The sequence below is a fragment of the Malus sylvestris genome, chromosome 12 (assembly GCF_916048215.2).
Source record: "Malus sylvestris chromosome 12, drMalSylv7.2, whole genome shotgun sequence".
Lineage (NCBI taxonomy): Eukaryota > Viridiplantae > Streptophyta > Magnoliopsida > Rosales > Rosaceae > Malus > Malus sylvestris.
In genome coordinates, this window is record NC_062271.1 from 27,698,410 (window position 1) to 27,715,833 (window position 17,424).

At 38.1% G+C, this 17,424-nt stretch overlaps 4 protein-coding genes across 4 annotated transcripts; 3 read left to right on the plus strand and 1 right to left on the minus strand.

The window, feature by feature from the left end:
- Positions 1-343: 343 nt before the first annotated feature.
- Positions 344-4,454, plus strand: LOC126594147 (pyrophosphate-energized vacuolar membrane proton pump 1-like). The gene is made up of 8 exons (XM_050260361.1): positions 344-847; positions 1,435-2,009; positions 2,187-2,566; positions 2,712-2,798; positions 2,897-3,227; positions 3,324-3,734; positions 3,839-3,898; positions 4,007-4,454. The coding sequence occupies exons 1-8, from the start codon at positions 619-621 to the stop codon at positions 4,211-4,213; spliced, it is 2,280 nt and encodes a 759-aa protein (XP_050116318.1). The 5' UTR covers positions 344-618; the 3' UTR covers positions 4,214-4,454.
- Positions 4,455-7,527: 3,073 nt separating this feature from the next.
- LOC126594150 (calreticulin-like) lies at positions 7,528-11,082 on the plus strand. Its single transcript, XM_050260365.1, has 13 exons — positions 7,528-7,698; positions 8,668-8,775; positions 8,911-9,103; positions 9,210-9,468; positions 9,554-9,610; positions 9,702-9,749; positions 9,835-9,921; positions 10,004-10,129; positions 10,218-10,313; positions 10,398-10,442; positions 10,554-10,580; positions 10,664-10,768; positions 10,852-11,082. Exons 1-13 carry the CDS (start codon positions 7,596-7,598, stop codon positions 10,861-10,863), a joined length of 1,266 nt encoding a protein of 421 aa, XP_050116322.1. The 5' UTR covers positions 7,528-7,595; the 3' UTR covers positions 10,864-11,082.
- A 922-nt stretch (positions 11,083-12,004) lies between these two features.
- LOC126594157 (cyclic phosphodiesterase-like) lies at positions 12,005-14,390 on the plus strand. The gene is made up of 3 exons (XM_050260372.1): positions 12,005-12,394; positions 12,984-13,026; positions 13,951-14,390. The coding sequence occupies exons 1-3, from the start codon at positions 12,107-12,109 to the stop codon at positions 14,142-14,144; spliced, it is 525 nt and encodes a 174-aa protein (XP_050116329.1). The 5' UTR covers positions 12,005-12,106; the 3' UTR covers positions 14,145-14,390.
- A 792-nt stretch (positions 14,391-15,182) lies between these two features.
- LOC126594158 (uncharacterized) lies at positions 15,183-17,015 on the minus strand. Its single transcript, XM_050260373.1, has 4 exons — positions 16,608-17,015; positions 16,399-16,508; positions 16,192-16,310; positions 15,183-15,542 (listed from the first exon to the last, which is right to left on the minus strand). The coding sequence occupies exons 1-4, from the start codon at positions 16,783-16,785 to the stop codon at positions 15,440-15,442; spliced, it is 510 nt and encodes a 169-aa protein (XP_050116330.1). The 5' UTR covers positions 16,786-17,015; the 3' UTR covers positions 15,183-15,439.
- Between the last annotated feature and the right edge of the window lie 409 nt (positions 17,016-17,424).

A 17,424-nucleotide genomic window follows, 5' to 3' on the forward strand; every position in this document is an offset into this window, starting at 1 on the left:
CAAAATTCGTTTCAATCATCCTTCGCCTCAAAGACTTTTGTTTGACGTGCTCTATAAATAGAAAATCTTATGTTTTAGTAAGACAGCGATTTGCATAAACGTGAATTTTGTGATTTACATCAAGTAATTATTGAGCTGGTGCTGATTTGGCCAACTCTATCCATCAACGAGAAAAAGGTGTCCCTAGGGACCAAGACAACTCTGAGCATATGACAAAACTTATACCAAATAATCAAACCAACCAGTTGTGTTAGTCCAAGGTACATGCAAGAATCTTCCCCCAATTCCCACCTGCCTTTCAAACCAGCAAGCTTTATAGCTTTACAGATTCCAATCCCCAGGCAGTGCAACGATAATTTTAGAGTACACCAGATATTGAGAACCTTAACGGTTTAGATGTGCGCTCGAGAATTCAAAGAAATTTAACAAGCGGATATGATCCAAACCCACTAGGATATCGTTTGGATTTGGATAATGCAGTTGTAATATATTATTAAGATTATAAGAGGCTGCAGTTCATACCCACCAAGCATTTTTCTTTCCTTTGCCATATAAATATCTCAGATATACCAAGAAAATTATTGAAGGAAGCAATTGTTGTGTGTGAGATTTTGGAAGATGGGTTTGCTGAGTGAGGGACTGACACAGATTGTGATTCCCTTGGCTGCGGTTGTGGGGCTTGGTTTTGCTTTGCTGCAGTGGTTTTTGGTGTCAAGGGTGAAGGTCTCTGGTGGGCATGGTGAGCGAAATGGGTACAAGGACAAGCTCATTGGAGAAGAAGAAGAGGGTGTTAACTCTCTTGAGGTTACCATCAAGTGTGCTGAGATCCAGCATGCCATTTCCATTGGTGATCTCTCTCTCTCTCTCTCTCTCTCTCTCTCTCTCTCTCTCTCTCTCGTTCTTGTAGTTGTTTTACATTTTTTTTACCATTTCATACCAGTATAAGCTGCATCCTAATACAATATGTCTGTTCTTTAAGCAATAAGAATCCTCGCTGAAGGTTTCGTCGTTAAAGCATCATTTTGTTGTAGTGTATATCAGATCACACCCAGAAAAGAATGAAAAACACAAAATATGCTTTTACTACCCTTTTAATGTGTTTGCTGAAAATTTAATCCTGTGTTTTTCGTTTTGTTGTATACTCATCACTGCCTGAAAAGAATAAAAAGCTATGTTCTTGCTTCCCTTTTTTATTTTGTGGCGGAAGTTTTCGTCACCAAAGCATCATTCAGTTGTAGTGATCTGTGATCACACCCTGAAAATAATGAAAATTTAGTACTTGGTACCTTTTTAATCTTCGTCGCGGAAGATTTCCTCGCAATAGCATCTGTTGTACCGATCACGGATCAAACTTGAAAAGAATGAGAACTATGTTGCTGCACTTTTGTGACAGTAAATTTGAAATCTAACTTTTGATTCGTATAATGTTTCTAGGGGCGACCTCTTTTCTCTTTACCCAATACAAATACCTCAGCATCTTCGTTGGCGTTTTTAGCGCCATCATCTTCCTCTTCCTTGGCTCAGTGAAGGGTTTCAGCACCAAAAGTGAACCCTGCACATATAACACAGGCAACATGTGCAAGCCGGCACTAGCCAACGCCTTCTTCAGTACCGTTGCCTTCTTGCTCGGTGCTTTTACATCTGTTCTCTCTGGATTTCTTGGGATGAAGATCGCAACATATGCCAATGCCAGAACAACCCTAGAAGCAAGGAGGGGTGTTGGGAAGGCTTTCATCACCGCTTTTCGCTCGGGTGCTGTGATGGGGTTCCTTCTTGCTGCCAATGGACTTTTAGTGCTGTATGCGTCCATAAACCTATTTAAGCTGTATTATGGGGATGACTGGGAAGGACTGTACGAGTCAATTACTGGTTATGGACTTGGAGGTTCTTCAATGGCACTCTTTGGAAGAGTCGGGGGAGGCATATACACGAAAGCAGCTGATGTTGGTGCTGACCTTGTTGGGAAAGTTGAACGAAATATCCCCGAAGATGATCCACGAAACCCTGCTGTAATTTGCTACATCTCCCTTTTGTACAATGTTTTTCTGCTCATTTGTTTTAGATTTTCCCAAATACAGAGCATCACATTTGGCCTTTTGAGAATTAGTTGTACGTTTTTTTGTTAAACGTAGTCAGAAGCGCTTTTTAGTTGTGTGAGCGCTTTTAATTTTGTGTTTCTTTTTCAGGTTATTGCAGACAATGTGGGTGACAACGTAGGAGACATTGCCGGGATGGGATCTGACCTGTTCGGATCTTATGCCGAGTCATCTTGTGCAGCATTGTTTGTTGCATCCATATCATCCTTTGGCATCGGTCATGACTACACCGCTATGTCGTATCCCTTGATCATAAGCTCAATGGGGATTGTGGTTTGTTTGATAACAACCCTTTTCGCAACAGATCTGTTTGAGATCAAGAAAGTCAGTGAGATCGAACCCGCTTTGAAACGACAACTCGTTATCTCAACCGTCTTAATGACTGTTGGGATCGCCGTGGTCACTTTTGTAGCTTTGCCATCAGAGTTCACTCTCTTCAGCTTTGGAACCAATAAGGCTGTCAAGAACTGGTATGCCTCTTTATATCCTCAACTTCTGTTCTTCCCAAGTAATTCTTCGTTGTGACTATTACACCATCACGGTCTTATCAATTCACTCATGTCATAACACGTATCCATTTACTAATTAATCGTTAATTTGAATTACGTGCTGCAGGTACCTCTTCTTTTGTGTAGCAATTGGCTTGTGGGCTGGCCTTGTTATCGGATACACTACAGAGTATTACACTAGCAATGCTTACAGGTGATCCGATTAATTTCCTATTAGTTGTGATTAATACAACACTAGAAATATTTCTGTTCATCAAAACCCTTACGCTGACTAATATGTTTGATTTGCAGTCCGGTACAGGATGTGGCGGATTCTTGCAGGACTGGTGCTGCAACGAATGTGATTTTCGGGCTGGCTCTCGGTTACAAATCAGTCATCATTCCTGTGTTCGCCATTGCGTTTGCTATCTACGTTAGCTTTAGTTTGGCTGCCATGTATGGAATTGCTGTGGCTGCTTTGGGAATGCTGAGCACTATCTCCACAGGTCTTGCAATTGATGCTTATGGCCCAATAAGTGACAATGCTGGTGGGATCGCAGAGATGGCCGGGATGAGCCATGAGATACGCGAAAGAACAGATGCTTTAGATGCTGCTGGAAACACAACTGCTGCTATTGGCAAGGTAAAACAAACTAGGCGCATTCTCGAGAGGCATTCTGAAAGCATGGTGATTTGTATTCCTTATTTCGATTTTGACATGTTTTCTTGTATGTCTCAGGGTTTTGCTATTGGATCGGCTGCTCTTGTTTCTCTTGCTTTGTTCGGTGCCTATGTCAGCAGAGCCGGAATAGAGACTGTTGATGTGTTGACGCCGAAAGTCTTCATTGGCCTGCTTGTGGGAGCTATGCTTCCCTACTGGTTTTCTGCCATGACAATGAAGAGTGTGGGAAGTGCAGCGCTTAAAATGGTCGAAGAGGTTCGCAGGCAATTCAACACAATTCCGGGGCTCATGGAAGGAACAGCAAAGCCAGATTACGCAACGTGCGTCAAGATTTCCACAGATGCTTCCCTCAAGGAGATGATCCCGCCAGGCGCTTTGGTCATGCTTACACCACTCATTGCCGGCACCTTCTTTGGAGTTGAAACTCTTGCCGGGATTCTTGCTGGTTCACTTGTTTCCGGTGTGCAGGTAAAGTAAACCTTTCTCGTGCTGTAGATTTTGAATTTCTCACATCCTTCAGTTGGATTTACCGGCATTTGCTAAGACGCGTCTCCCTTTGTTTTCCTCCACAGATTGCCATTTCTGCTTCCAACACTGGAGGCGCATGGGATAATGCAAAGAAATACATAGAGGTAAGCACGCTTTTGCGCTCGATTGAGCTTCAGTTGTTGTTAGAATGCGAGCATCCAACCCAAAACCACTCGTGCACGTTCTAATAACCCGCTATGTTATACCTGCAGGCCGGCGCTTCAGAACATGCTAAGTCACTAGGTCCCAAGGGTTCGGAGCCCCACAAGGCGGCCGTCATAGGCGATACGATCGGAGATCCGCTCAAGGACACTTCAGGTCCTTCGCTCAATATTCTGATCAAGCTCATGGCAGTTGAGTCCTTGGTGTTTGCTCCTTTCTTTGCAGCTCATGGAGGCCTCCTCTTCAAATGGCTTTGAAAATGGAGTTGCAAATCAAGTTAACCGCGGTATATGTGTTAATAAAGACGGAGCTTTTCACTCTAATTCCCAATTTTACTAGAACTACGTATGTCCATGTTACTCTTTGTTGCGTATCAATATATATATATATATATATATATGTATCCACAATCATATTTATCAATTTTTTTTCTTTTGTCAAAGTAATATTTTAACTACTTTAGTCTATACGAGAAAGGTTGCTCTTTTGTGATTGAAAGATCACGGTTCGAGTTATGAAATAGTCTCCTTGCAAAGCAAGGGTGAAGCTGCGTACGAAATACGTCACCCCCACCCTCTGGTGTGCGATTCTCGCAAAGCGGAGAACCTGTTGGCTTAGGTCGCCCTTTTAACATTATCAGGTTTTGACTTTGAGTGTTGAGAGGAGAGAAACTTAGCTACATTTTAAGTGTCATGGTGGTGATATTCGGCCTTTTCATGTGTTATCAAATGTTTTTGCTTTTTTACGTAACGATGTGTTAAAATTATTAATTAGACATTCAAGATGATAAGAGGAAGTAATTTTCCGGACTAAGCGCTCACATTCCATGTTTAAGGATGGGCCAATCAATATTAGGTCATGGCCAACTCTAACTAGTTTTAATTAAGGTTGATGGACCAAGAAGTAACTTCCATACAAAGGCTAAATTTTTTATTAACTAGGAATCTAAACTGATGATCACCTTTTTCAACGTTGAAAAGAGAGATAACACAACCATTTGCCGACTTCTTTCAACAGTGAAAAAGAGAAGTAATACGACCAACTGGCAACCTCTTTCAATGTTGAAAAAAGAAGTAACACGAACAACGTTAATTTTTGGCCGAAAACGTCAGTTAGGTTACTTGAAAACAAAAGTAGATCAATTCAAAAGCAATAACCATGATAAGCACAAATGCAAATCATGTAAGAAGGCTAAGTCTCTGACCATTTCCTATCATTAAAGTCAAACGAGCCTTGAGTGACTTCCAATCCAAGCATCCAAAGAATTGCACAGCAGAACACAATGAGTGCCGTCCCACTATGAAAATTCATATATTTAAGCCTGCAACAAGTTTATCTTATGGTTTGGAGCTATGTGCCTTTTTCTATGTTTTTGTCCTTAGCAAGGTCACAATCCCACTATTTTTAGTAATATCCATATGGGAAAGCTTTCTTTTTTAAATCAAAAGTAATAAGTTCATTAGATAAACCTTCAAGCCTAAAGTGGGTAAACTACAAAAGCAATCATAGTTCAGTCGATTAAGAGAATTCACTTTTACATTTGATATTTCAAGCTCAAATTTCCCGCTATCTTAATACTACTTATATAAAAGAAAAAGTAATTTATAGCGGACAAAAGACGCACAAACAATTAAGCAGCACACATTATTAGAGCTAAGGTATAACAGTAGTCAAGTTTGAACAATCCATATGTTGAGCTTTTCTTTTCTTTTCTTTTTTTGGTGAAAAGTTTTTCTTATCTTTTTCATGAGGATGGAGTTAAAAAACGAAGCTACTTACTTTTTCTTCAATTTATAAAAATTAGATTGTTGTAATTAGTGTGTTTATTTAGGAATGTGATTGTATAAACTTAATATAGAATTCCTACTAGGATTTGGGTTTTGTGTTACTTGTAGGCAAGAAAGTTCATCATGAAATAAAGATACAAGATCGGGGGTGAACAGTGAACACACAGTTTTCATACACTTGAACTCTTATTTCTCTTTATCGTCCCTCTCTCACCCAATCTCAAAGTTAGCTTTAAGACAAATCATCCATTTATTTTTCTTTATATTTCATAATACTTTTTATTTTCGATAGTTGTTTACGCTAGCTTATTTGAATATCAATCGCATTTAAGATATGTTGAGTTTTACAAATTTTACAATGAACTAACTATAATAATTTCCTTTTAAGAAACAATTCAACATTTCAAACTGCAAACCGTGGCTATATTAATTCATATTCTAACACAATAACTTGGAGAAATGTTACATACAAATACAAATTCAATGAATTCTGATCCAGGCTTGAATATTCCATTGCGGAAACGTCAGACTTTGATTTTGTCAAATTACGATGTTGTACGATATTAATAAATTTGGATAGTCCAAAGACATTGTCAAACAATACAAAAGTTTAATCATAATTTGTGATTTGTTTAACCCAATCCTAGTCTCCTCCTATTAAGTATTAAGATGTTTCTAAATAAGAGATTTTTCAGCATGATGGGACATGGCTCAGTACATTAAGGGTATGTTTGCTGGCCCGATTGAGATAAGTTGTTATCAATTAAAATAGAGATGTCAGAATGACAGGACTGGACATGACAGGTTATTAATTCACAATAGTGTATGTTATCTAACCAATATTATACACGGGTTACAAGTCTTGTTTACAAAGCCTAATCAATCTTTGCCAATCCAATCTTATCCTTAAAGCTCAATCTCATTCAGCCCACCAAACGAATCTTAAGTGTCATAACACAAATGGTTGGATATATAAAAAATAAAATTTCCAACTACTTATATTATAATACTTAATGTATAGGACCGTGTGTGTGGCACATTGAATTTTTCTTTTTTTAGTGGGCCACATTTCATTTAATTAAATTTAAAGATAGTGTCATTAACATTCCTCACAGACCTTTTACAAATGAGTAAATTGTAGTAATGGTCCTCAACTTTAATTAAATTAGAGCAATGGTTCATCAACTAAAAATTCATTATCATTGGTCGCTCAACTAAAAATCTATTATCATTGGTCCCTTAACTCATCAAAATGTGTAGCTATGGTCATTTTTGTCAACTTTGTCAAAATTTTGTCAAAATGAGTTATGTTGGAAGGACCATTGCTACAATTGGGTTAAAGTTGAGGGACCATTTCTCCAATTGAGTTGAAGTTGAGGGACCATTTCTCCAATTAAATTAAAGTTGAGGGACCATTGGTAATGAATTTTGAGTTGAGGGACTATAGCAGCACGTTTCGATGAGTTAGAAGACCAATGGTAATGAATTTTTAGTTGAAGGATCATTGCTCCAATTGAGTTAAAGTTGATGGACCATTGCTACATTTACTCTTTACAAAGTTACCAAACTAAGGCATTTCCGTAAATTCCCACTCGATTCCTCCAACCCACGTGGCGCACCCAGTTGCTGCAGCGCAAACTTCAGTGAGGGACCAATAAGATCCCGCCACCTCACGCCAATGACAAGACGAAACGACGTGGCGAGTTTCTATTGGTCGCGTCTTCCAGCGAGGACTCTTACCCCAAGATAAAAACCACTGCTGTGAAAACCGATTGTTGTATATAACAGCCCTGCAGGGATCGAGCTTCCTCATCAGTCTCTGTAGCTGCAGACTCTCTCAGTGCGGAAAACGATGGCGTTTAGGGTTCGAAACAACTCGAGCTTGCTGTCCCTGGTCCTTCTCTCTCTCCTCGCCATCGCCTCCGCCAAGGTTTTCTTCGAAGAACGCTTCGAAGGTATACATACATCTCTCTCTCTCTCTGTCTCTCACTCTGTATCTATAGGTGTACGGATTATTTGATGTCGTCAGTTTTTGGTTGCATTTTCTATTGATTAGGGTTTTAGAGGTTTTGTGTGCGGTAATTGAGTTGAATCAGATGTCATTTCTGGAGGATCGGTGTTGGTTATGAGTCTGCGACTCGATCTGATTGTGTTGGTGGTTAATGTTTTATGAATACTGTTTGTGTGAGTTTAATTGACGGTTTTCAATTGGATCTGCCAGAAATTTGATTAAAGTTTGAATTTTCAGCTTGATTTGTGGTTTCGGTTATGTTTTCCAATCGAAAACTTTGGGTATTGAAGTATCTGTGTGTGTATATGATAAATGTGATCAGTGAAGTGTTTGTAAATTACAAAAAATAGGGTTTAGGGTTTTGTTAGAATCGATAAATGGTGTTGAATAGAAGAAAAAAAATCAATAATTGTAAGGTTTCCAGTCCAATTTCAGTTCAAAGATGTTGCATTCTCTGTTTTCAATCTGTAGTGTCACAGGTTGTTAAGCTCGTAAATGATTTTGAACAGAATTAAAGCTAAACCTCATCCGTTCCGTTAATTGATATTCTTTTGTTGCTATATCCATTGGTTGGCTCGAGACTCGTTTCTTTCTGCTGTTGAACTTGTCAATTATTAGTGATGTTGCAATCTTGACAGAGTTTGATTGGTAGGAGCTCGAAAAGGCATAAATTTTTGCCTGATACAGTAGTAGTCAAAGTGGGGCAGGCGTAGAATGTCAAATGGTATCATGTGTAGGTCAAGTAGTATTAAAAGGGTCTTTAAAAAGTGAAGAAGCTTACTTCTCTTGTACATTTAACATGTTGACTTCTCCGGTTCTTTACTTTTTACTGTTTCCAGTGATCTTTTTTGTTGTTCTATTGTTCTGATTCTGTTTTCTCGTGTTTCTTGTGCTATTTGTCAAATACTAAAAGACGGATGGGATAAACGATGGGTTAAATCTGACTGGAAGAGTGATGAGAGCCTTGCTGGAGAATGGAACTACACCTCTGGCAAATGGAATGGAGATGCTAATGACAAAGGTATCTGTTCATAACCAATTCTGTCTCTTGTATTTATGTTATCCGCAGATTTTTTACTGTGTTCCTTGCTTGATTTTTTATATTGTGAAGATCGTCCTGATGACCAGTTTCGATTACTTTAACATCTTGGTACAGGCATCCAAACAAGTGAGGATTATAGGTTTTATGCCATTTCAGCTGAGTTCCCTGAATTCAGCAACAAGGACAAGACACTAGTGTTCCAATTTTCCGTGAAACATGAGCAGAAGCTTGACTGTGGTGGTGGCTACATCAAGTTACTCAGCGGTGATGTTGATCAGAAGAAATTTGGCGGTGATACCCCATACAGGCAAGTGATATTCCCATTTGATCTGACTGTTTTGTTATCTTTGCGTCAATCTGTTTACCTCATTTAATAATTTCTGACATGGTATATAAACTTTTATGGTTTTCAGTATCATGTTTGGGCCAGATATCTGTGGATACAGCACCAAGAAAGTTCACGCAATTCTTAACTACAATAACACAAATAACTTGATCAAGAAGGATGTCCCTTGTGAGACTGATCAGCTTACTCATGTTTATACCTTTATCCTCCGCCCAGATGCTACCTACAGCATCCTTATTGACAATGTAGAGAAACAAACTGGCAGCCTCTACAGTGATTGGGATCTTCTGCCTCCAAAGAAAATCAAGGATCCCGAGGCCAAGAAAGTATGTATCTATAATTGAACTCTTGAGATGTCAGTAAACTATTCATAACTGAAGTGGTGATTAACTAACCATCTAATATCGACAGCCTGAAGATTGGGATGACAAAGAATACATTCCTGACCCCGAAGATACTAAGCCAGAGGTAGTCACGCATGTTATATACAAATCATCTATGCTTATTCTTTTTAACTACTTAATATACAAGCATGCTGACTCTCATTGTCTGTTTGTAGGGTTATGATGACATTCCCAAGGAGATAGTAGATCCCGAAGCCAAGAAGGTAATGATTTGACTTGGGTTTGCAAAATACTACACATGCACGGAAGAGTATTTCTGTTGCTCACTAACGTGATTTGGTGTTTCAGCCGGAAGATTGGGATGATGAGGAAGATGGTGAATGGACTGCCCCAACCATTCCCAACCCCGAATACAAGGGTGAATGGAAGCCAAAGGTTTGTGGAATTCAGGTTTGAATAATATCTTGAAAGGTAACTTTTAAGTGCTCTGTCATAATTTTTGTCCCCCACTATGCAGAAAATCAAGAACCCCAACTTCAAGGGAAAGTGGAAGGCACCACTCATTGACAACCCAAAGTTCAAGGATGACCCTGAGCTGTATGTTTACCCCAACTTGAAGTATGTCGGAATCGAATTGTGGCAGGTAATATTGTCTGTTACCTTTCCTCCAGTTTTCTATTTTAGTTCCCTCAGTAATCAAAGTCCGATAAGCAAGATGTGGAATGTCCTAGGTGAAATCTGGAACCCTGTTTGACAATATCTTGATCGCTGAAGACCCGGAGTATGCAAAGCAGCTGGCTGACGAAACGTGGGGAAAACAAAAAGATGTATGTCATCTAGCATACCTTTTTCCGTAGCTATTTCTAACAGTATTCTTTTAACATGTCTGATTGAGTTTCGTGCAATCTCAGGCTGAGAAGGCAGCATTCGAGGAAGCAGAGAAACTGCAGGAGGAGGTACTACTCTTTTCCCTCTAATGTTTATTCACGTAGTCCAAAATTATTCACACTATTATTAATCTTGTGCTTTTCGTTCTTATTAACTTGTTACCTTAATCCTTTTGCCAGGAAGCAAAAGACCCAGTTGATTCTGATGTAAGCATACAAAACTTACACCTGAGAATTTATTAGCCATCATCTTTTTCTGCGGTCCCTAACCGCTTCTCTGTGTTATTCAGGCCGAGGAAGAAGATGATGCTGACGCCGATGATGCGGAAGATGACTCTGACGCCGAATCTAAACCAGACTCAACTGAAGAGAGCGCCGAGGAGGCTGAGAAACATGTAGGTTTTCTTCCTTTTTCGGTTTACCAACCATACAACTAGTCTGTTTACTGATTGATGCGCCTTGTGCTTTGTGTTTTCAGGACGAACTGTAGGAAGGGAAGCACCGAAGAGTTCTGGAGAAAAGCTTCGGCGTCAAGTGCTCCATTTTTTTCTTCGTTATTTTTTAGCTGTAGAAGTGTTAGAGGAAAGAGATACTGCTAAATGTTGAATGTTGCTGATTTCTTAATCTCTCATTTAGCTATTTGATCCATGTGAACAAAAACGATGAGATGTGTTTTTTCTTTTTCATAATCACATGAGATTAGTTTAAACCGAGTACTCTTTGAATTTTTCTGTCGAATTCAATATTTTCGTTATTTATATTTTGGCTTGAATGCTAAAATGGTCCCTGCGGTTTACACTGCTAAGAAAATCCTCATGGGATTTCCAAATTAGATTGGTTGCCAAGTTTACGCTCTCTTGGTGTTTTTGGTTTTTCCAACATTAGAGTGAAATTAGATGAAACGATTCATTGTCTTGAATTTAGATCGATAATGGGCGGAGTCGTTGAGTCGGGAGAGAGAAAGGAGGACTGAGGTGAGGTCGAGAGAGAGAGAGACAGAGTTGAATTTAATTGAGCGGTTGAGATTAAATCTCAATCAATCCGACGACTATAATAATTTATAATCTTATATGTTATATATTTAAAATTTAAATTATATAATCATAAAATTCGGTTCGATATTACTGATCTATGATCCCAACACCTGTACCAAACTTTTTCAAGAATTTTTCGATTTTGGTTACTGAATGATTAGATAATTTTTTTGGGTCGGATTTCTTTTTTTTTAAGAATTTTAACGAAAAACTCATGGTACTGTTTATTTTAACGAAAAACCACATTTTTATACTAAAATGTCAATCTTGGTACTATTTATTTTACCTTTTATTTTGTCATTTTCGTTAAAACTCAAAGTTTTCAAACCCTTTTCACTAGTTTTCATTTTTTTTATAGCCCTGATTTTATGCATGGATAAAAGGTTGATGACCGTCCAAGACAAAATTTGGGTGTGGAAAGAACTATTTTATTAAAAATTGGGTATTAAAAAAAATGCTGAGCTTCAAATAGAACGCATACTTAGTATTACGGTTTAATGGTGCGAAATTTTATTCTCGTCAAAAACGAATTTAAACAACATTATTACTATCTCATTATGAGTCTCACCCCATGTTTGTTTAAAAAAAAAAATAGAACGATCATTTCCAAAATTGATCACCAACCGCAATATAATCCCCAATTCCCAATTAACCTAAACGCTGCAAAACCAATCATCCATCTTCTTCGTTTTTCTCACCATGCCAGATAAGCCGCGAGTGCACAAGTATGCCATATGGGCCGTCCCACCGGATGATGTGTCGGAGAGGATCAAGAAGGTGATGGACGGTCTTCGCGAAGAATTTGGTGGGCCGGAGATCCGACCCCACATTCCGATTATGGTGTCGATCCACTCGGATCACGAGTCCATCGTGAAGAAGTTCAGAGAGATATGTACGGGAGTCAGTTACGATTGTAAAATTGAGCGCGTGAATACCAGTCCATGTGCATTTTATTACCAGTGCGTTTACCTCTTCATTGATCCCGAGGTTTCATTCTATTCGTTTATTTTCACTCAAATTTTATCAATCTTCTCTTGTTTTTTTTATTTTATTATATATAATATCGGTGTTTAAAATATCAACCAAATTGTCAATATTTTCGTTCAAATGTCCGTAAAATTAAGATGGATATTGTAAAGGTGATGAAATAAAAACTTCACCCTATGCAGATATAGTAAAATTAATGAATATCGATGATGTTTACCGATTTACTACATAAATTTTGTCATAACTCATTGTAGATTTCGAACTTTTGAAATTTTTTTTTTGAGAAATTTTCTCTAATTTTGGCTAAATCTGAATAAGTTGATATACTCACTCTATTGCAAATCGATAGCGATATATCCATCGATATTTTTATAAATTTGCATATCGGTATTTCCACATGTATTGATGTTTTAAATATTGTTACATTTGATATTCTATATTAAATTCCTTTATATTACGAAAAAAATAGATTCAAACTTAACTGCAAATGAGCACACTTGTTGTAACCTGTTTGATCAAGAACAATTATCTCTTTTTTAGTTTGAGAGTTATTAGTTATGTGATTGTAGTCGATTAATTTCTTTCTTAGGTAATTCATATGAGGAACGTGGCTGGGAGATTTGGACGCTTCGGTAAGATCAATCTGCCTTCCCATACAAACTATTGATTCAAAATTAATAAAAACTTCATGCAGAATTTTTACAAGTTTTGTTCTATATCACATGAATGTTTGTTGTGAGAGAGATGATAATGTATACACTCGTTAAATGTGAGTTTTTCTCGAGAAGTGCTCAACTTGTTGTCGTGAATCAAAATATTATCTTGATCATTAAGTGAGTAGAAACAAAAATGCTATTTTTATTATATTTTTCGTATTGTATATGTACTATCTTTTAATAAAACTGAAATTCATATGTGTTAGTGGACCCTACTTCTATTAGAGAAATGATACGAATGTGATATGAAAAATGTGATAGGTGTAACATTATGCAGTAGGAGATGTACGGTGATTCACTTTTAAATTTGATATAAAGGGCGGAGAAGAATGACTCTTTTGGAAATTACTTTAATTGATTGAAAACACTTTTAGAGTAGATGTTTTTTGAGTTTTAAAAACATATAAGCGTTTTCAATTATTTAAAAGCAATTTCCAAACTAACCCTACATGAACGTTTTAAGTGTTTTAATTTCTACACTATATCAAATCTAAGAGTGAGCGACCATACCAGAACTCTTAAGTTGATATGCATTTGCTTTGAAGAACCAACAAAAGGAACTCTTTTGTCTAAAGATATATTCCATAGGGTTTTGTAGATTGCCATTTCATTGACTGCAATTTTTGTTAAGGTTTGGTGCTGAGCACTAATTAATTGAGAATTGACAAGGGAATTGTTATTAGCACTTCAATATAATTTAGGAGATGAGAAGTTTCAAACTCGAGATGCATGAATGCAAACCAAAATTCTATCCATTAAGATATTAGACTGCATGCATATTTTTATTGCTTTAGAACTAACGATTATTCCATTGGGTTGCAATTAATTGTATCAATGCAGGTCCTATGCCACATTTGAGCCTCCTCTATGGGCATCTGACCGAAGAAGAGAAGCAAAAGGCTAAGGAAAAAGTTCTTGCTCTTGATGGTGGCATCGTTGGTCTCCGTTTCACGATGAGACGCCTTGTTTTGTACAAGTGTAACGACGATATGACTCAACAGACTTGGGAGAAGGTTGCTGAAGTTTTTGGGTAAACTATTGTAGCTTGTGTCAAGACTGCCTCCAGCCATGTCTTCTCTCTTGCTGAGCTTTAGTTGTCGCGACACACAGAAGTCTCTGTAAATTTCGAAACTATTTGAGTGATATGAACCTCATGTGGATTATACGCTAAATGATCAACTGTTTCAGAATCACTGGTTTAAAGATTAACAAAACTATGTATCGTTTTATAACTATGTTCTTTTTCTTTTAGTACAAGCGATATGATCAATTTCGTACTTCTTGTAGCTGTCCACAACCCTTTCATCAACCCGCACTCTCTTCCTGCAATCCACCGGATTTCCGTCGACGCGAAAAACTCTCTTCTTGTTGTTGCAATCCACCCAATTACCAACAATTTTGGCAACAGTTACAGTCTCGTCTCTCACTGGGATGGAGATTCGAGCATGTCCTTGGAAAGAGGCATAAATTGATACACAATGACAATGTGTAATCGGATTAAGCATGAATTGAAGCCCGTACAACTATATATATGATATCAATGGTCCAATGGACCGTCGTTGCAAGTTAAAAGTGACGCGACAGTTAAAACACTCGTGGTACTTAATATCCCTAAGGCATGCTTAATTCAGGAGTGAGATAAATTCTAGATCTTTGTGTTCGAAGCTCACAGACCAAGAGAATTGAACCATTCAAAAGAGAGAGACAGAAATCCGAGACATTTAAGTTTTTGAATTTTTGTGAAGTGAACCAGTAGAATGAGTTATTAGAGGCAGGATGATTGAAATTGAGTGATCCATACTTCTCGATCTAAGATTCCAGACACAAAGATACGGAATGAAACTCAATTTCTTAATTTATAGGGATCTCGTAAAGTTGACTTTCTTTCATGATCAAGGGCTTGAAGAAGCTTCTCAAAAGTTGAAAATATTTTGGATTTTTGTTTTTTGTTTTTATTTTTTATTTTTTTTGTCCACGAATGAATTTAGCTTTTTCCAATCATGGTTTTCTGGTAACCATACTATGTTCCAAATTACTTTAATCTACGAGAAGAAGAGTGCAAAACTTCGAACTTGGATGAAGAAGGCAGCACGCACAATTAATGTTATAAATCACTGACACTGAGTATAAAAACATGACTAAGTGCAATACCTCCAAAATTGATCTAATTCACATACGTGAAAAGACGGCAAACACAAAATTTTACATATACATGCATAATTTTCTTAACGATGAATTCAAAGAGAAGCCTCGAGCGCACCCAAAGCTTAAACAGTCAAATACAAACGATTGTTTTTCTTCACTAGGAAGCACCCTTTCCCAAACACAATTATTGGCATTTGCTCCCGGCATTTGTTTTTGGCTTCTTGACAATCAAGACGGGACAATTGACATTCTGTGCACAGTGATTGCTCACACTCCCAAGGAAAGCCCTGCAAATTCCCAATTACTCAAATTACTTGCAAATTAATTTCATAATATTTATTTTTATTTATATATATTATCACATCCCGACCCGGGATCTATCATATCCCGCGCTTTGCCTCGGCTGTAACACAATATTGTCCGTTTTAAACCTCAATCACGCTCTTATGGTTTTATTTTTGGATGGTTTTATTTTTGAAAACTCACGAGTAACTTCCTAATGAATCACCCATTATGAATTGCTCCGCCATTTTCTCGCTTAACTTTGAAGTTGCTACGGAACTTGAAACCGATGAGCTCTTAAAAGGCCTTGTGCCATATGAAGATGTGCATGTACATTTATAATTTAGTTTAAAATTTTAATTTATAAATTTAATCTTTATAGCATTATCCTATGGCCAAAGCTTCATTCTTCCTTGGATAAAAATTGTCATACCAAGGTTTATTAACCAATCTCACACCTTGTGCCATGTGTAAAGGCCTTTGTGTCGCGTTATTGTCTGTCCAAGGCACAAGCATTCGACTCTAAACGGGCGCATTTTTTGTGACCCAAATAGAAAGATTTTGAACTCGTGTCTTGGACAGACGAGCAACGCGAGACATAGACCTTGTTTAGCATCTCCAATCTTCATATTGTGAATGTAAATTGGGACCTACCTTTTGATGCTGCCGTAACCGTGGCTTCCCACGATCAACACGTCAGCACGAAGCTGCTCTGCCATCTGGCTAATGACATCCCTCGGATCTCCATTCTCCACTTTCGTCTCCACCTTAATCTGGACCAGGGGCAAAAACGTCTCATCAAAAACCCAAAAACCCCAAATGACAATTTTACCCTCACAAAATCAATATTCTGACACTTACATCCTGCCGGAGGTCCCTGCACGTCTTCTTGGCCTTCTCCATCACGCAGTCCGCCACATCAGCAGCGTACTTCTCCATTGCCGCCCAAGTCTCAGACGAAAACAAATACCCTGTTTCACAAGAAAATTACAAAAAAACCACTGAATCTTCTTTCCCAAAATAACCTCAATGTTGCGACAAAATACCGGATGGGTCCTCTCTCCTCCTACCTGTGCCGTCCAGAGCGGTGAACACTGCTCGCGGGGGCTTGGCGTAGAGTAGGATAAGGGTATCTTTGGAATTTTGCGCAACGATGTTCTTCAGGCACCACGACAGCGCATACATGCTCTCCTCGCCTTCGTCGACGGCCACGAGGATCCTCCGTTCGCCTTCTGCCACGTCAGTCATGATTAATCGATCGGACGGTTGCAATTTGAAAACGGTTTGAGAGATTTTCGGAAGTGGTTTTTGGAGGGAGCTCGGTCGATGGAACAGAGGAAAGTGAAGTGGGTATATGTAGTAAAAAGATGGGTGGGAAATTACTGTGGGCGGTTTGTGTGTTTGGGCTTTTGTGTGGTTCGTGGTTTTCTGAGACGGTGTGCCGGTTTAGGGTTCAAGATTATCTGGATTCTGGAGTTTGGATAAGATTTGAGTATTTAATAAAATATCTCAGTTCACTTGACATAAAGGTTAAAGTTTGGTCCACTTTGCTTCTTTATATAAAAACAAGGACTTTTCGGTACCCGTCTTTGTATTAGTTTATAAGATTTGAAATCGATAGTAATAGTATTTAGATTCGTTCATAATTAACGGTGGACATTTGAAATCGAAAATCAAAATCGAAACCAGAACACAAATCAAATCGGACCACAACGAATTGTTTGGTATTGCGGTTTTGAAACCGAACAGAAATGTAGGAAGCGGTTTGGTTTCGATTTTGACTTTTGAAAATTGTCCCGAAATCAAAACCATACCTCAATTAGATATTATGTTTTAATTGGTTGTTTGTTAGAGTTCATACATTTAATATAGACTCAACCACACTAA

Excerpts from the sequence above, each read along its gene's own strand:
- LOC126594157 (XM_050260372.1), top strand. The coding sequence starts at position 12,107 with ATGCCAGATAAGCCGCGAGTGCACAAGTATGCCATATGGGCCGTCCCA. Across the intron at positions 12,395-12,983 it reads ACCTCTTCATTGATCCCGAG|GTAATTCATATGAGGAACGT; the intron begins GTTTCATTCTAT and ends TTTCTTTCTTAG. Across the intron at positions 13,027-13,950 it reads TGGGAGATTTGGACGCTTCG|GTCCTATGCCACATTTGAGC; the intron begins GTAAGATCAATC and ends GTATCAATGCAG.
- LOC126594158 (XM_050260373.1), bottom strand. The coding sequence starts at position 16,785 with ATGACTGACGTGGCAGAAGGCGAACGGAGGATCCTCGTGGCCGTCGAC. Across the intron at positions 16,509-16,607 it reads CACCGCTCTGGACGGCACAG|GGTATTTGTTTTCGTCTGAG; the intron begins GTAGGAGGAGAG and ends CTTGTGAAACAG. Across the intron at positions 15,543-16,191 it reads GGTTACGGCAGCATCAAAAG|GGCTTTCCTTGGGAGTGTGA; the intron begins GTAGGTCCCAAT and ends GGGAATTTGCAG.
- LOC126594150 (XM_050260365.1), top strand. The coding sequence starts at position 7,596 with ATGGCGTTTAGGGTTCGAAACAACTCGAGCTTGCTGTCCCTGGTCCTT. Across the intron at positions 9,469-9,553 it reads AGGATCCCGAGGCCAAGAAA|CCTGAAGATTGGGATGACAA; the intron begins GTATGTATCTAT and ends TAATATCGACAG. Across the intron at positions 10,443-10,553 it reads CAGAGAAACTGCAGGAGGAG|GAAGCAAAAGACCCAGTTGA; the intron begins GTACTACTCTTT and ends TCCTTTTGCCAG.
- LOC126594147 (XM_050260361.1), top strand. The coding sequence starts at position 619 with ATGGGTTTGCTGAGTGAGGGACTGACACAGATTGTGATTCCCTTGGCT. Across the intron at positions 848-1,434 it reads CCAGCATGCCATTTCCATTG|GGGCGACCTCTTTTCTCTTT; the intron begins GTGATCTCTCTC and ends TAATGTTTCTAG. Across the intron at positions 3,899-4,006 it reads ATGCAAAGAAATACATAGAG|GCCGGCGCTTCAGAACATGC; the intron begins GTAAGCACGCTT and ends TTATACCTGCAG.